The sequence below is a fragment of the Athene cunicularia genome, assembly GCF_003259725.1.
Source record: "Athene cunicularia isolate RWA chromosome 1 unlocalized genomic scaffold, athCun1 chr1_part1, whole genome shotgun sequence".
Classification (NCBI taxonomy): Eukaryota; Metazoa; Chordata; class Aves; order Strigiformes; family Strigidae; genus Athene; species Athene cunicularia.
The window spans coordinates 1311822-1327598 of NW_020799091.1; the positions used below are offsets into that span (position 1 = coordinate 1311822).

The window sequence follows — 15777 nt, forward strand, 5'->3', positions numbered from 1 at the left end:
GAGCGCTGAAAATGGGTCAGTGCTTTGTATGTGCTGTAACCCCAATTAGATCCCTGCTCCGTGCGCTGGCACTAGAGGTTGAGGAGAACGGCAGGGTTTCTGAAAAACGGCCTGAAATACTGCGGAAAGGTTGGAAGGGAGGATGATAACATGGGGTGAGGCTTTAATTACAGCTGTGCCGGTTCCAGGCAGAGAGGAAACAATTTCCACTGGGTCCGTTCAGGCTGAACCTGGCCCTCTTCCCTCACAGCACAGATGCGTGGGCTCTATTAGAACAATTTTCAGTCAGATGAGGTGTAAAGGAGATGAAACCATCATTTTGGTCCCAACAGGGCTGTGAGCCTGTTGCTGACGAGATACAGTGAGGTCCTGTCTCTTAGAAAACCCCATTTTTGCTGTTCCTCAGTGGCTATAACTTCTGGGCCCTGTTGGGAGGGCAATATTGGGAGTCTGGGGCTGCTACCCAGGATTAGGCCTCCCTAAAGCACAGGTCAGAAGACTCCAGGACATGCCTGGAAGGAGTTTTGGATGGATTCTGGAGCAAAAGTCTTCCTTTACAGGAGAAAACACATCTTGAGTATCTTCCTTGGAGGAGTCTAGGGCTGCTACCCAGGATCTCCTGTCCCTAAAACAAAGGTTGGAAGAGACCAGGAGATGCCTGGGAGTAGCTCTGGGTGGATCCTGGAGGTGAGAGCTTTCATGAAAAGAGAAACAATATCTCTGGTAGCTGCCTTGGAGGAGTCTGGGCCTGCTACTTGAGATCTTGGGTCCCTAAAGCAGAGTCAGAAGATACCAGGAGATGCCTGGGACAAGTCTCAAGTAGATTCTGAAGGTGACAACTTTCCCCTAAAGATGATAAATATTTCAGGTGGCTTCCTCGATGCAGTCATCTACCTTTGGTGGACAATATTTCTTTGGTACTTGTTCCTGTTGCCTCCCTCTCTGCTCCACTGATATATGTGCAAGCCGTGACCTCTCTCAGACTAGGGGAAGGACTCTTTGGGGCAAACACCATCTTGGCACAGAACCTTAGCTACTGGCAGGGTCTCCCTGGAGGAACTGGGACAAAGTATTGTGGTCACATTGGTGTGATGAGCTGCTGAGCTTGCTCCCACCCTCCAGAGCTCATGCTTGTGAAGTCTTCCTCCTTCACATGTAGCCAACTACACTGAACTACTTTGACCTGTTCTACCACAGTGGGTGAGGAAAGACTGGAAGCATCTACCCAACCAGCCCCTCAGAGGAGGGCTATTGCCAGCAGTAAACCAGGTTGACAACCCCAAGGATGAAGACTTCCCCATGTCTCTGGAACTTGTTCCAGCATTGCACCACGCTCTGAGAGAAGATTTTTTCCCATCCAAACCTCTGAGGGCCATTTCGCCTTCTGACAGTGTCTGTACCTCTTGGAAGAGTCTGATTTCCTCATCTTCATAACTGTGTCAGCGTAGGCAGCAGTTAGATCATCTCATAGATTCTTCTCTGAGACTGAACAAGCCCAGCTTCCCCAGGCTTTCCTAGCAAGCCCTGTTCTCCAGGTGCCTTGCCGTCTTGGTTTGGTAGTTCTGCATGGAACCCCTTACACATCCTCCTTGAAGAGATGCCCAAATCAGGGCACTGCGGTGCTGGTGCCAACTCACCAGTGCGGAGCAGAACAGGGAGAGCAACTTCCCTTGATCTACCTGCGACACCCTCTTAACACCACAGTTTGACTTAGAGCAGCAGTGCCCCCTTGGCTCACTGAACCTCGTGTCCTCCATAGCCCCAGGTCCTTCTTGGCAGGGTTATTAGTGTGCTGGCATAGTTTCAACTAGAATAAGGAGTTTTTACAATGCGCTGCAATCTTGCTCTTTGTTCTTTTGGCCAAAACGGTACTTAAAACCTTTACGATGTTCTTATTTTCTTAACCCAGATGTGCAGAGCTTTGCTAAATGCTACTGAGCAGCTACCAGAGGTGGCTTAAGAGGTAGCAGAAACCTACAGATGAGCGCAGCAAATGCTACCTGCAGTTCAGGCAGCAAGTTTGGGCTCCAACAGTGGATTCACTTATCTGTGTAAACCCAATCTGACCTAATTAAATTGTGGCAGTGATAGGGTTTAACTACATAAAGGTGGGGTTTTGGCCTTTAAACTTTTAAAGGCTTAAGGGACTATCCTGGAATTGAAACAGGCTTTAGAAAGACAAGGAAAAAATATGGCCCAGCATGTACTGTTGCAGGCTTTTAACCTTTTACTGTGAAGCTGAATATGCAGTGAGGTCCTTTCAGTGAAAGGCCTTTGTGCCTCTTAAATTTAAGTAAATATTTTTTTTTTAAATGTATTGCTTCAGGCATTTCCCTTCTTGGTGTCTACACTTAATTGCATTATACTTCAGATCTCCAGTCTGCAAGTTATGTAGTGCACCAGAAAGCTCACCATTGGTTAATGAAGGATGTGGGAAAGGCTGTAATTTGTGAACCTGGCTGTGTTCCCTCTGGAGCAGGACTATAAATGCAAGTCTGTGTAGCAAATTTTTTCTTCCGTAGTTGTGGAGAAGGCTCATCTGGTTCATAACTACCATGGAAACAGCATTTTAAACCAGTTATTTGCACATCAAGTGAAGACCTGACACTATCAGGGGGCCACTTGAAGGGACACCAGAGCAAAAACTTGTGTGTACTGAAGCTGAGCTAAGAAAGCTCTTGGTGGTGGCATAAGAGGGCTCCTCTGAAGTCTTTGCTTTTCTTTCTTCCCTCATTTATTTTTTCATTATTTTTTTTTTTTTAATTTTTACTAACAGCATGTCTGGATCCCTCCATATCCCTTTTGTTACGGCTCTTTGAACTCTTAAGCCGTACCTGGACATGGGTCATGTTTGTTTGAGACCAGAGATTTGCTCTCCAGATCCTAAGCGGGAGCATTTCTCCTGAATGGAATAGGTGGGGCAGTTGCCAGACCATAGTTTGTGGCTGATAAATGATGCTGGATTTGAGCGGTGGGGAAGAGGTCGAGTCTTTGACCTGCTTGTATGCAGCTTTTATGTCTGTTGTAACCAGAAACCCCCAGTAAAACTCCTGGGTGTTTGCATTGGCCAGTTCATTGACTGAGCTGATGAGTAGGGTTGAGGAAGGCTAATGGGACCATTCAACCCGAGCACCACATTGTCAGATGTTGAGGAAGCCCAACGTCTACTGTGTTCCGGGATCCTTTAATACAGTGACATCTGGAGTCTTCACTCGGGTGTGTTCTGAACCTGGTTGCTCCTCTTCAGCAGGACTCAGTCCTGAGATTAGTAAGTCAGGATGGGCTTCATGCAGTCTTTGTGCTGAGGTGCACAGGAGATCACAGCAGCCAGGTGCTGCTCCAGGGCTTGTGTTTCTGCTGGGCATGTATGAGCAGTCCTGCTGCATCACCCACCCCATAACCATCTTGCCCTTGCTGTACCAGAGGATTTGCAAGGAGATAAAGTTAGACTCAATCCAAGTCAGCCTAGTGATGTATTTTTCCGAAAATCCACTGGAAAAGGTTTTAATCCAGATCAGGCTTGAACTCTCAGGAGTTGCAAGAAAGGATTTGGCTGCCCATCTCCTGGTGTGGTAGGGCCTGGGTGCCCTTCTGTATTTCTGGCCAGGGACAGTAGTTGACTGAGTCTACCTTGTGTCTCGCTTGTAATGTGCTTTATTGACTCTTAACCCAACTTTAATAACTCTTGCCCAACTCCAGGACAGTTTCACTGGGAAGTATATTCCTATTTAAATGTAAATTTGACACTTGAGACCCAACGTTTAGGCACAAGGGACAGTGCTGCTGCTGTGAGTAACAGTCTGCTTTGCCTAGTGCTCCTGATAAAAGCTTTCGTTGCCAATTGGCTTTGTGAAAGTGATGAGGCAGGGTGCTGAGCTGAATCTGCCTTTGGAAATACGGGCTTGGAAAACTTGATAACTGAGAGCGGGGAGGATACCTGGATAAATAGAGGAGGGAACAAAAGTCAGCTTCAGCAAGAGGATGGAACCTACCTCTTTGCCTGTTGGTTACAGAGGTAGTGGGGGAAGAGCACTACAAGCCCAAAAGCTAAGGCAGGGCATGACCATGGGTTTCTCTGTTCCTAGAGCAGCGCTGTGACCACTATGCTATAGGGACAATCTTTGGCTTCTGTGCTTTTGTGTGTTAAGTCTTGACAAGGTGGCAACTGTTCCGCATGAGCGCGGAGAAACTGGGAATTCACTGGTGAGCGGTGGCCTAGAGGAACCAGACAAGCTGTTTTGGAGGTACATGCTTTGGAGATGTACCTGTAGGATGTCATCTATACCCCAGTACTACTATAACCCTGTTTCAGTCCTAGCTCTGATCCTCCAGAGCACCAGGACATTGCTGCTGCCTCTTGCCAAGGTTGGATCATAGACCCTTTGAATGGCCCGTCTCTTACTTAAAGCTTTGAGGTAAATGGAAGGAGCAGGAGAAGGAAACCCCCTGATCAGAAAAACCCTCCAGGCATCCTTCAGGCTGAGGAGACCAGCCCTGCAGTCAGTTGAAGATGAGAAGGTCAAAAGAATACGGTTCCTCTAGCCAGCCAGAGACCCATTCTGGGGAGTCCTGAGCCCAATTCCTGACAGTCTCCCCACTTGCTGGATTGGATCTTTTCTACAGCCCATTGGAATAAGAGACACCATCTCTGATAGGTACAGGAGATGCAATTTCTTCCATCACTTTGTCCCTCTGCAAAGAGTTTGCACCTTGAGTATTTTTTAGGATATACTTACATTTAAGGCAGAAACTGTTCCCTGTGAGGGGGTGAGGCCCTGGCACAGGTTGCCCAGAGAAGCTGTGGCTGCCCCCTCCCTGGAAGGGTTCAAGGCCAGGTTGGACGGGGCTTTGGGCAACCTGGGCTGACGGAAAGTGCACCTGCCCATGGCAGGGCTGTGGAACTGGATGATCTTTAAGGTCCCTTCCAACCCAAACCAGTCTGTGATTGTATGATACAGCACAGCTATGCACAACAACATTAATTTTCTGTCCTTGATGCTATCTCTGTATTGTATTTATTAGACTATGAGCATGTGGGACAACACTGGATCTGTTCAGGTGAACACCACCACACATGGGGATACTTTTCTCTTGTTTGTGGGGAATAATTTTCAGGAAGCTCAAGCCCTGGTCCTGTACAATAATTTTTTTCTCCCTGTGTAATGTTGTTGCTATGTTAGACATAATTGTCCAGTTCCTCTTTGCAGAATTAATTTCCCGTGAGGGATCAATGCACAAACACTGCGTTTTGTTTGACTTGTGCTTTTAGCTGCCTATCTCTTGTCTGTAGAGTGGAAACAGAATGACCCATTTTCTAAAGTTTTGTCTAATCCTAGTGAAGTTGCTATGGTGTTGAATCTCTTCTTAATCTGTATTTCACGCTTATCTTTCAGGTTTTTATATAACCGAATGGGTTATTGGAGTGACTGGTCCATTCCAATACTTGTAACAACTGCTGCTGGCTTTACATACATTACAGTGTTATTGGTGAGTAGAATAAAATCCCATTTTCTAGAGGCTTGTGCATTTGTTTTAGGGCATGAACTTCTCAGTCCACCTACAACTTGAGCAATTTTCAGATGTGATTCCTCTCTCCTTCTATTTGGCTTTGTCTAAAATAAATGGAAAGTGAAAAATGCATGGTCGTTGACCTCAGATGATCACAAGCAAAGAGAGACCCTGATACTGGTGGTGCAGTTGGCCTGAGGAGAAATACAGCTCTTGTTCTGCTTAGTGTGGCCCAGCTTCCACCTTGGTGTATCTGCTAGTCACAAGTGCAAGTTGTTTCCCCTCCATCCCAAGGTGCTGGGACGTGGTCTCCATTCAGGTAGCGTGATGGTACCTGGCCCCACGTAGGCGCTGCTTCCTGCAGTCCCGGGCACTGTGTACCCATGGACCAGACTCTCAACTCCCTGCTTCTTAAACGTCAAAGTCTTTCCCTCCACATCCTTGGCTTTGGAGAGGATCTGTTAGTACAACCAAGCTAGGTGGTGCCTGCTGGACCGTCCCCATGTCAGCCCTGCTTTGTGCCCTGGCCTGTTTGGTTATCTTTGTGGATGGTGGGGTGTTTCTGCATGTTCAAACACTTACGAGGTTGTGACGTGCCTGTGTCTGACTCTCTTGATTTCTTCCTCCCAGATACTAGCACTATGTCACATAGCTGTGGGACAGCAAATGAATCTGCACTGGCTCCACAAGGTAAATGGCTCTTCTCAGCTTGGAAGTAAGCAAGATTTCAGTAAAACAGGACTCTAAGGAGCAGGTGGTGTATGTGGCACGTGCTGTCATGGGCTTTTTGGGAGGAGCACAAATGTAGATGTCTGTGGTGCGTGTGTCCTCATCTCAGAGGACTGAGCAAATTGCACAGTAGAGGCAGCCGAAGCCTGGGGACGAAGACTTTGGGGTATATGTTGACAAAAGGCCCATTTCTGGAGACTGAAAAACATTGGGTCATTAGAGCAGCCCGAGCTTAGCCTCGGCTCAGTGTGGTATACTGTTACGAAGCTCTCTGGTGCTCCTTCCTGTGCTGAACCCAGCCCTGGAGGAGAGGCTGAGCAGATGTGAGGCCATTCAGGATGTGCTTGGAGGAACTGACTGGAAAAGCCTCAGGAGAGGATTTAGGTGTTAAAACTGGGAAGGGAGGGGTGTGTGTGCAATGTGCAGGTTGTGGTTTGCTGAAACCCAAGGATGTCCTGATTTGTATGTAAAGCAGTTGAAGAATTGCCGTGAAATTCAAGATGCAGATCTGGTGTTCAGAGCGCAGAAGGGGATAGGAAGGATATGTGGCAAGCTGCAGGGAGGGATGGTGCCAAAGAAAAGGGCTTGGCAGGATTCAGTTGTAATTGGCAATCTGCTAATAGGTAATTAAGGGACCAGTCCTGAATCTGCTGATACACAGCTCCTCCTGAATCTGGTTGCTCTGCATGTGACAAGGTCTTGCAGGATCAGAGCCTGAACAGATGTACCACCCCTCAGGACAGGGAGAGCACAGATGTTCCCACCCTCTCTTATTTTTTATTTTTTTATTTTTTACTTCTAGAAACAATAAAAACTATGCTTCCTCAGGAGGAGGGGATGCAATGCAACGAGGGGGCAGGGACTGTCTGACTACTGCTGGAAAAGAAATTGTTGATTCTTAAGTCTAACATATGTTTCTTCATCGGGGAAATGGTATTTTTCAGACACGCTCCAGGTGGCTGGTGGGTTTGGATGAGTAAGTCCAGAAGAGGAATGTGTTGGTGGAGATCAGTTAGTTCTTGCCTACAGAAACCCACCCTTCCTTTCCTTCTTCCAAAAAAGTCCACCTTTCATTACAACTCAGATGTATTGCGCTCTCTCTTCCCTTCCCTACCCCTCCCTCAACTTTACAAGGAGGTTGTGATAAGAGACTGGAATAAATTAATATTCTTCTCTGCAACTGTGCTGAATTATCTTCAAATATAGATTAAAGCATCTGAGGAAGGCTGGTATGTGCAAACTGCACGATTCCGTCCAATTTTCTCCCATAATCTTGCAAAAAGAGCTGAGGATTGTAAGTCAAGTTGGAGATGTGTAAGTGAGGGTAAGAAGCAATAAATCGGAGCTGATGGGAGGAGGACATGGTGGAATGGAGTTAACGCTTGTGTCCTGACACCTCTGTGCTTCACAGGGCAGTGACATCAAGGGGAATTAGGTCTGCATTGAAGAAATCTAGTGGACACAGTCTTCAGTTGCTGCTGAATTTGAAGTTGGGATTTGGAGGGATATAAAATGGATGAAAAGACAATTTCCTGGTTGTGTGCTGGTGTTACACTCTGGCAGGTAGCCCAGAGGTCTCGCCAAAGAATGGGGCGGCAGAATGACTACTGGGTGCAAGGCCCAGTGACAAAGGGCAGTTGTTCGCATGCATTGCTTTGTCCTCTATTAGTTCAAAGTCCTTAATAAAGAAGCCTCTTGAAATAGTGTAGCTTGTCACTATAGGTCACTGGGTGAGTGTCTTGTAAGCAAGCAAAGCCCATCCCTCCTTGGACGTGCAGAAATGGCTTTGTTAAGGTTAGCAGGTGGTTTGAGTGCAACCTCTTGGCTCAAGAGATCTTCTTCAACCTGGGGCAGCTGGATCACTTGGCCCCTTCTGCTCCCCCATGTGCTTTGTTCATGTTTATTCAAAAGTTGGAGGCTCAGGATAAGTCACTGCTGTCCTACGGACACCTCTTGTGCTGTTGGCAAGTCTGTGGGCAACCAGGAGAGGAACAGCAGGTGGGAACTGAGGCTAAACTAGAAAGAGAAATCCTGTCATTATGTACAAAAGTGATTTCTGTAAATGTTGGGAATATGGGGTTTTTATTTGCTTGACTTGGGTATTAAGTAAATCTGAAATCAGTCAAGATACCCTGTGCATCCTAGATGATCGGTTCATTGCTGTCTATCAGTTGGCCTTTTCTGGCCGAGTCTTTCACACAAATTTTTAGATTTAGACAGTATGTGAGATAGAGGAATAGAGCAGCAGCATCCTTTGAATCCATCAGGCATGCGGAACAGCAGAGATTGAGATACCAGACGGAGAGGCGGAGGATGTTGAATTATTTTTTTTTTTTTGATAGACAGCCCAGATTTTAGTCTTTAAAACTGGAGTTATTTCTATGGCAGTTTGTGACGGTTTGAACTTTTTACCTTTGAAATGGAGGTGATGTGTTCTTTTTTTGACTGCTTTGCTCAGACTTCTGAGTGCTTCCACGTGGAGGAGAGGGCCTCTGTGGGGAGGTGGCTGATGGACTGGGCCTTGGTCTGCAGTGTCAGTTCAGCCACTGTGTCATCCAGAACCTCTTCTCAAGTCACAATATCTGTTACAACTGCTCTGTCAATATAGCTGGGATGCTGACTGCATGGTTGTTGCCATTTCAGACCCAGGAGAAGTCACATCCATGCACAAAGTTGTGCTTGAACCGTCTCAAGATGAGTGCTTAGCGATGGGCACGCACAGCCTTGCTTGCGCACGTGTTCATCCTTTATGAAGTGCAATGTGTGTTGTCTGTTGGGGGTGTTCAAGGTTCATGTCTGAACAGAAGTGTTGGACAGTCAAAGTGAGCAAAGTCCACCCTGGTGTGTCACAAGCTGTTGCAGCAGGGCCAGGGGAGTCCAGGATCACCCCCTGAAGTTGGCTGGCAGAACCCAATCTCTATTTAAGCTGGTTTTGATCCAGTTTGTTGGCAAAGCAAATCACCTGATCTTTCCATACCATTGGCCACTGTGTGAAGAAGGGGAGAGATCATCCATGAGGTGTGCTCTCTGGGACCGCTCAGCCCAGTGTTGTATCTCCAGTGGTGGAAAAGGGGAGGTCATGCTGGGACAACACACGAGCCCAACCCCTTTCCTTGTGGGTCCTAAGTCTAGTTGGTTTAGGCCTTTTATTGCGTACAAACATTTTCTCTCTCCATTTCCCAATCTGTGACACAGTGATAGGCTCCAGTATGTAAATACTCTGATATCTGTTGCAGATTGGCCTGATGACGACCTTGATAACCACCGTGGTGACCATGTCATCGATAGCACAGCTTTGGGACGATGAATGGGAGATGGTATTTATTTCACTGCAAGTAAGTTGTCTGCAAGGATGCTTCTCTGGGTGGGGAAGGGGCCAGTGCAGCTACACGTCATGAACTTTGTGTCTTCCTACTATATAAAACCCCATCTTGATGTTTATCATTCCCAATATTGAAATCTTGGCAATGAGAATATTTACAGCAAAATCCCCAATGTGGAGTTCAAGGCTGCTAAATTGCTTTGCCTCTATCTCCTGAGCTCTTTGCTTTAAACTCACCAGGACTTGGCTGCAGCGTTTGAGGTGGAAAAAACTGAGGCTGGGTGTGACTCATAGTTGCTGGAGGGAGAGGGCAATTCCTCCTCCTAGTTTGGCTAGCAGCGCTCTGGTTTTTAGTGTCCAGGCCTGCAGCATCATGTTCTTCCCAGTCCTATGGGAGTACTCTGGGTTTGTTTTTACATTGCACAGAAATTTATATATATATATATATATATATATATATATATATATATATATATATATCTCTATCTAAAAAAGAACACAACTTTCTGTGTTCTAGTCCTCTTTTAAGACATAGTATGCTGCAGAGCTATATAAGTATTAGAGGAAAATAGTTACAAACTGTTCATTTCTTGATAGACCTACTCTCTATTCCTTTTTTTACTTCTTCCTCAAAAAGGGGTCCAAAAAGTATTTTGCCCATGAAAGGCTTGAGAGGTTTTACTGGTGATCACTGCGCACTCCCAAATATACACAAACGCATGGGGGGGAAAAAATAGCATTCACACAAGTGACTAACATTTCTCAGAAGTGCTTCCCTTTTCTTGTTTTTTAAAGATTCAAGACAGGCAATTGGAGAACAGAAGCATGAGTCAGAGGATCCATCTCCAACTTTCTCTCCTGGTGACACACAGTCCAGTGTGTTCACAGAATCAGACTGGTTTGGGTTGGAAGGAACCTTTAAAGGTCATTTAGTCCGAACTCCCTGCAATGAGCAAGAACATCAACTAGATCAGATTGCTCAAAGCCCCGTCCAACCTGGCCTTGAATGTTTCCAGGGATGGGGCATCTACCACCTCTCTAGGGACCTGTGCCAGTGGTTCACCACCCTCATCGTAAAAAAAAAATAAATTTCTCCCTTATAGCTAGTATAAATCTTCCCACTTTTAGTTTAAAACCATTACCCCTTGTCTTATTGCTACAGGCCACATTGAAACATCTGCCCCCATCTTTCTTATAACTGCTCTTTACTGGGAGGTTGCTCTAAGGTCTCCCCGGAGCCTTCTCTTCTCCAGCTGAACCCCCCAACTCTCTCAGCCTGTCCTCACAGGGGGGCTCCAGCCCCCCAGCATCTCCGTGGCTCCTCCGGCCCCGCTGGAGCAGGTCCGTGTCCTTCTGCTGTTGGTGCCCCTGAGCTGGACCCAGCCCTGCAGGGGGGTCTCCCAGAGCGGAGCAGAGGGGGAGAATCCCCCCCTGGCCCTGCTGCCCCCCCTGCTCTGGGTGCAGCCCAGCACACGGGGCCTTTCTGGGCTGTGAACACACACTGTTGGCTCATGTCTAGTTTTTGACCCACCAGTACTCCTACATCCTTCTCCTTGGGGCTGCTCTCCAGCCACTCCTTGCCCAGCCTGTATAGATAGCAGGAGTTGCCCCAACCCATGTGCAGGACCTTGCATTTGGCCTTATTGAACCTGATGAGGTTCATGTAGGCCCACTTCTTAAGCTTGTCCAGGTCCCTCTGGATAGCATCTTGTCCCTCAGGAATGTTGGCCACACCACTCATCTTGGTGTCATCTTCAAACTTGCTGAAGGTGCACTTGATCCCACTATGTCATTGATGAAGATACCCAACAGTACCGGTCCCAGTACAGACCCCTGAGGGACACCACTCATCACTGATCTCCATCTGGGCACTGAGCCATTGACCAGTGTTCAACTGGACTACAAGAACTTTAAAATTTAGTGGCAGCAAGACCCTTACTTGAATTTGCATGGTGTCTAAGGAGGCCTTTCCCAAATCTCTGTGGTTTTAGGTGAGCTCTTCCCCAAAAAGGAGTTTAGAGCTTTCCTGCTTTGCCTTCATAGTGGCCTAACTGCCAAAGGCAACGGTAGGGTTTGGAAGAAGAGATGGTCAAACCAGATACAGGAGCCTAACGTAGGAATGATGTGAAATCCAACTGGAAACAGACTCATCTGATGCACTGTGGACCCTGCAAGACCAATGAATTTGCAAGGCGTTGGGGTATTTGTCATTTTTTTTTTTTCTCTTCTGTTCTTGTGTCCTGCAGGCTACAGCCCCTTTCTTGCACATAGGAGCACTTGCGGCGGTCACGGCCCTGTCGTGGTTGATAGCAGGGCAGTTTGCACGAATGGAGAAAGCCAGTGAGTACCACTTGTCCTTTCGTGGTGGTCAGGGTCTGGTGGGAGGCTTGTGGGGTGTGGGCTCACCCATTGGGAACCAGTTGGCAGGAGGCAGTGCTGGTTCCTTCCCTGGGCTCAGCAGCCTCCAGCTCAGCACAGTGGGGAGGTGGAAGCTCTCCTAGAGTAACCTGATTGAAACTGGAGCGGGTGAGTCTGGTCTGGGGTCGCATCCAGATCACATGGCTGCTGCTTTGTGGCTGGAAGCACAAAGGGGTTGAAGGTGAAAGGGCAGTTTTCAATGATGCAATGAATGAAAGCATCCAGATTTTAATTAGTCTGCTTTAGAAAACATAAACACACCCTCTGCAGCTGGCATGCAGTGTTATTCTTCAGATCTTACAAGACTTCTGCCTTCCCCCATCTCCTTGGCTCTTGCTCACCCGCATTTCTAGGTGCATTTGGCCTCTGAAAGCCTTCATGGAGTTGTTGCTTGTGGTGCGGTAGCTCTGAGGGCTCACTCAGTAGAGATCTGGTCCCCTGATGGGTAGGCGCTTCCTTAAATGCTCATGGAGATATGGTCTAAGGGAGCAGACTGGGGGAAGACACACTGAGCCCAGCTGCTGTTGTGATGGTTCTGTCCAGGGAAATAAGCTCTTCTGTGCATCTCCCCTGTCCCACCTCGTTGCCAGGGCTCTCCCAAGTCTAAGCTGTTCCTCCAGGTTTTCTTGTGAAATAATTTGATCCTCCTGTGTCCTCAGAAGTGTTTTTCTTCAGGGCGTCCATGGATGTTCTCAGACACTTGTGCCAGCTCCAGAAAAATTATTTTAATTGGTATTTAACCTGCAGCAAAATCTGAGCCCTGGAAGGATTTGGCAGCACTTGCAAAAGACTTCTAAGAAGTGGGAGTCGAGAATGAGGAAACTGTGTCTGAAGATGGAGAGACTTTGATATCCAGAGAGTCCTTTTACAGAAAGAATTGCTCTGCCTTAACTCATAAATATGCCAATAAAGCTGTACCTGGCTCTTCTTAAATATATTTTAGCATGTAATTAGGCTGCCAGTTGAGGGAGGATTTGTGGTTACTCCTACAGCAGAGACTGCATGTGCTCCTTCGGAATTCCTCATACTTCTCTTGTAGCTGAGCTCCCTGAAAATGGCTTTTTTGTTTGTTTTTAATAAGCTGTGAAGCTGTTCTCCTTTTGTGCTCCTGGGTTGGGCTTTTCTTGTTTGTTTGTTTTTAAGGAAAAACATTCATCTCCTCTGTACCATTGGATCTTATTTATTTCAGGGTCATTTTTCTTGCGAAAGGTAACTTACCTGCAGGAGTTTACAGACTTTTTCGTACAGATGTGTTTGTGGTGGCGTTAAAAATGGAAGAGAAGAGCTGAGATGTATATGAGAACCTACAGTTGCATGTAATGGGAAAATAAGATTTCACACACTAATAATAATCTCTTAGAAATAATGGGTGCAGCTGCAGTCATCAGTGCAACAATCTGTTCTTGTCTTTTTGAGGCATGTGACAGTCTTCAGCAACTGGCTTTTTTTTCCTGAACGAATTTGCACTTTATTTTTTTTGTTCCCCCCTATACTACTTTTTCTGAAGCTGGAGAATAGAAGTTTCTTGAATAGCTACAGTATTTTAAAAGGTGGTAGCTTGGTTTTGAAGCTTGCTTCTGAGGTCAGATAGAAAACATTGGACTAAAGGCAGCCCTGAGTAACAATGAGCAGTGTGAGAAACATGCTCTTCCAGGAGCCCAAACTAGGTGGTTGGTGTGGTTGCTAAGAGCAGGAGGAATAGAGGGGGGAGCTGGCATCTAAACGTTGTCGTTCGTGTTGTGATGTTGTTGAAAGTGGGGGATTTGTCTGTCCTGCTTGCTTGGCTTGGGTGGTCACCAGGAGAGCTTCATCCATACAAGACCATCCAACCTCAAATTGAACAGTATGTACGAACTGCGCTTGTATTTCATGCGTTTCACTTTGGGTTTTTGGTCTCAGTTCGCACATATGCATGGGTGAGGTCTTCAGCTCCATTTTAACATGGTCTGTGTCCCATGCTGGGACATCCTTTCCTTGTGGATGCAGTCCAATGATAACAATATTTGGAAGCCCATGCATTTCACGTGGTGCTTGCCTTTAATCTGAGCTGTTTAATCCCTGAACTGCAGGACCAGGAAGGGACCAGATTCTTTGCACAGCCTGAGACTTGGCTGACAGGCTGATTTGTTTCAAAGCCTGGTTGGTGTGTGATGTTCCTGGGGCGAGCAAGAACCGGGTCAGGTTCACGTCCTGTGTCCATCTGGAGGTTTTGATGCTGGTAACGCACAACTCCAGGGCACCGTATCTTTATGGTGCAGGGCACAGCATGAACTCGCTTAGCAAGATGCCATTCAGTTCCTTGAATGCTCTGTGGGTGATTGACACCTCTTCCAGAGAGGAGGAAAAATTAGCTGGCAAAGTTACTAGTGTTACTTTCTGGCTTGTAGGAACATGTTTCAGTGAAGCTATTAGATGCTGGAAGCAAAAAGCAGTTTGTGTGTGGAACCAGATCACTTGTGGTCAGGACCAAAGCTGGGCTGTTCTGTCCTTCCCCTAAAAAGTAAGCCCACCTTCTCCATCGTGCGTCCATGGCAAATATTTGTTTTAAAGAGTGGCTTTTTTTGAGTTCTCCCTTGAGTTCCAAAGCCTTAGTGGGTCTGAAAAAAAAAATTAATAATAATAATAAAGAAAGAAGTCTTATGCATTAATATCTGTGGTTTCAAGTGACTCCAAATAGCTCAAGAATTCAAAGGTGCCTCTTGTTCTTATAAGGAATATCTGCCTGTTGGGAACAAGGGGTGTTTCTTTTTGCGCTGTCAGCACGTTTGAAAGATTCTCAGATGTTTTGGACTTTGTGAGAAGTCACTGGTAGTCGGGGGTGGGCAGCTGAGGCATGGTGTGGGAGGCAGCACTGGACCCGAGCGCTGCAGCCAGCACCCTCTTTGTTGCATTTGCCAGTCCTGTAATATTGCTGCTTGCAGAGACCCTGGGGAGTGCAGCACCATCACAACCCAAGGACTGACTTAAACATGTCCAACTTGATCAGTAAAAAATTATTATAAGTTAACTCAGTCCTGGCTGGCACAAATCCTAATGCAGAAGCAGTTAAAGTGGTTGTTACCCTGCCTGAAATGGGTGGTGTTGGTGAACTACCAATGTTAAACACAACTGATGTAAACCCAAGTGATATTAAATGTACTGACATTGTGTCATGACTTGTTTGTAGATATGTTTAACTGATGATCTATTTCTGCTGTCGGGCAGGGCAAAATTTGGTGCTGTCCCACCCAAAGGGCTGGAAATCAGAAGTGTTTTGGGCCACGTTGTCAGGACTTTGAGCAATTTGCCCGACTTTTTGTTTCCCTGATAAAAAAAATGAAGTGAAAACCTCCCTCAGGACTTGATTAGCTCAAAGAGAGTTTTTTAAAAATACAATATATTTTTCCCTAAACACAGAGCTCTGCCGTTGTACTAGGGGCAATGGCTGTAGATCAGTGATTCCTCTGGAGAAAGATGAAGGTGTCTTGACTTTGCTCCCATGGTATGAGGAGGTCAGGATCAACGTTTTCACCAGCTCTTTCTCTCTCTTTCCACCTCAGCTTCTCAGATGCTGATGTTTACTGCATACCTCGCAGTTGTAGTTGCACTTTACCTCGTTCCCCTCACCATCTCGTCCCCTTGCATAATGGAGAAGAAGGCTCTAGGACCAAAGCCAGCCATTATAGGTCACCGTGGAGCACCGATGGTGAGTAGTCTTACATTATAAGTACTGTGTTGTCTGGCTCTTCTGCCTGTGTAAAGGATGATACCAGATCTGATGGTCTCCAGGCTGCTCTCCAGAGAATATATATATATATATA

At 46.6% G+C, this 15777-nt stretch overlaps 1 protein-coding gene across 2 annotated transcripts in view; it reads left to right on the forward strand.

Annotated features, from left to right (window-relative positions):
- Positions 1-15777, forward strand: part of GDPD5 (glycerophosphodiester phosphodiesterase domain containing 5) — a 148438-nt gene that overhangs the window by 97742 nt on the left and 34919 nt on the right. For both annotated transcript variants that reach the window (XM_026843471.1, XM_026843479.1), the window contains exons 4-8: positions 5394-5487; positions 6139-6198; positions 9474-9572; positions 11806-11899; positions 15517-15662. In XM_026843471.1, coding sequence (XP_026699272.1) covers positions 5394-5487; positions 6139-6198; positions 9474-9572; positions 11806-11899; positions 15517-15662 — 493 coding nt within the window. The remainder of the gene's footprint in view (positions 1-5393; positions 5488-6138; positions 6199-9473; positions 9573-11805; positions 11900-15516; positions 15663-15777) is intronic.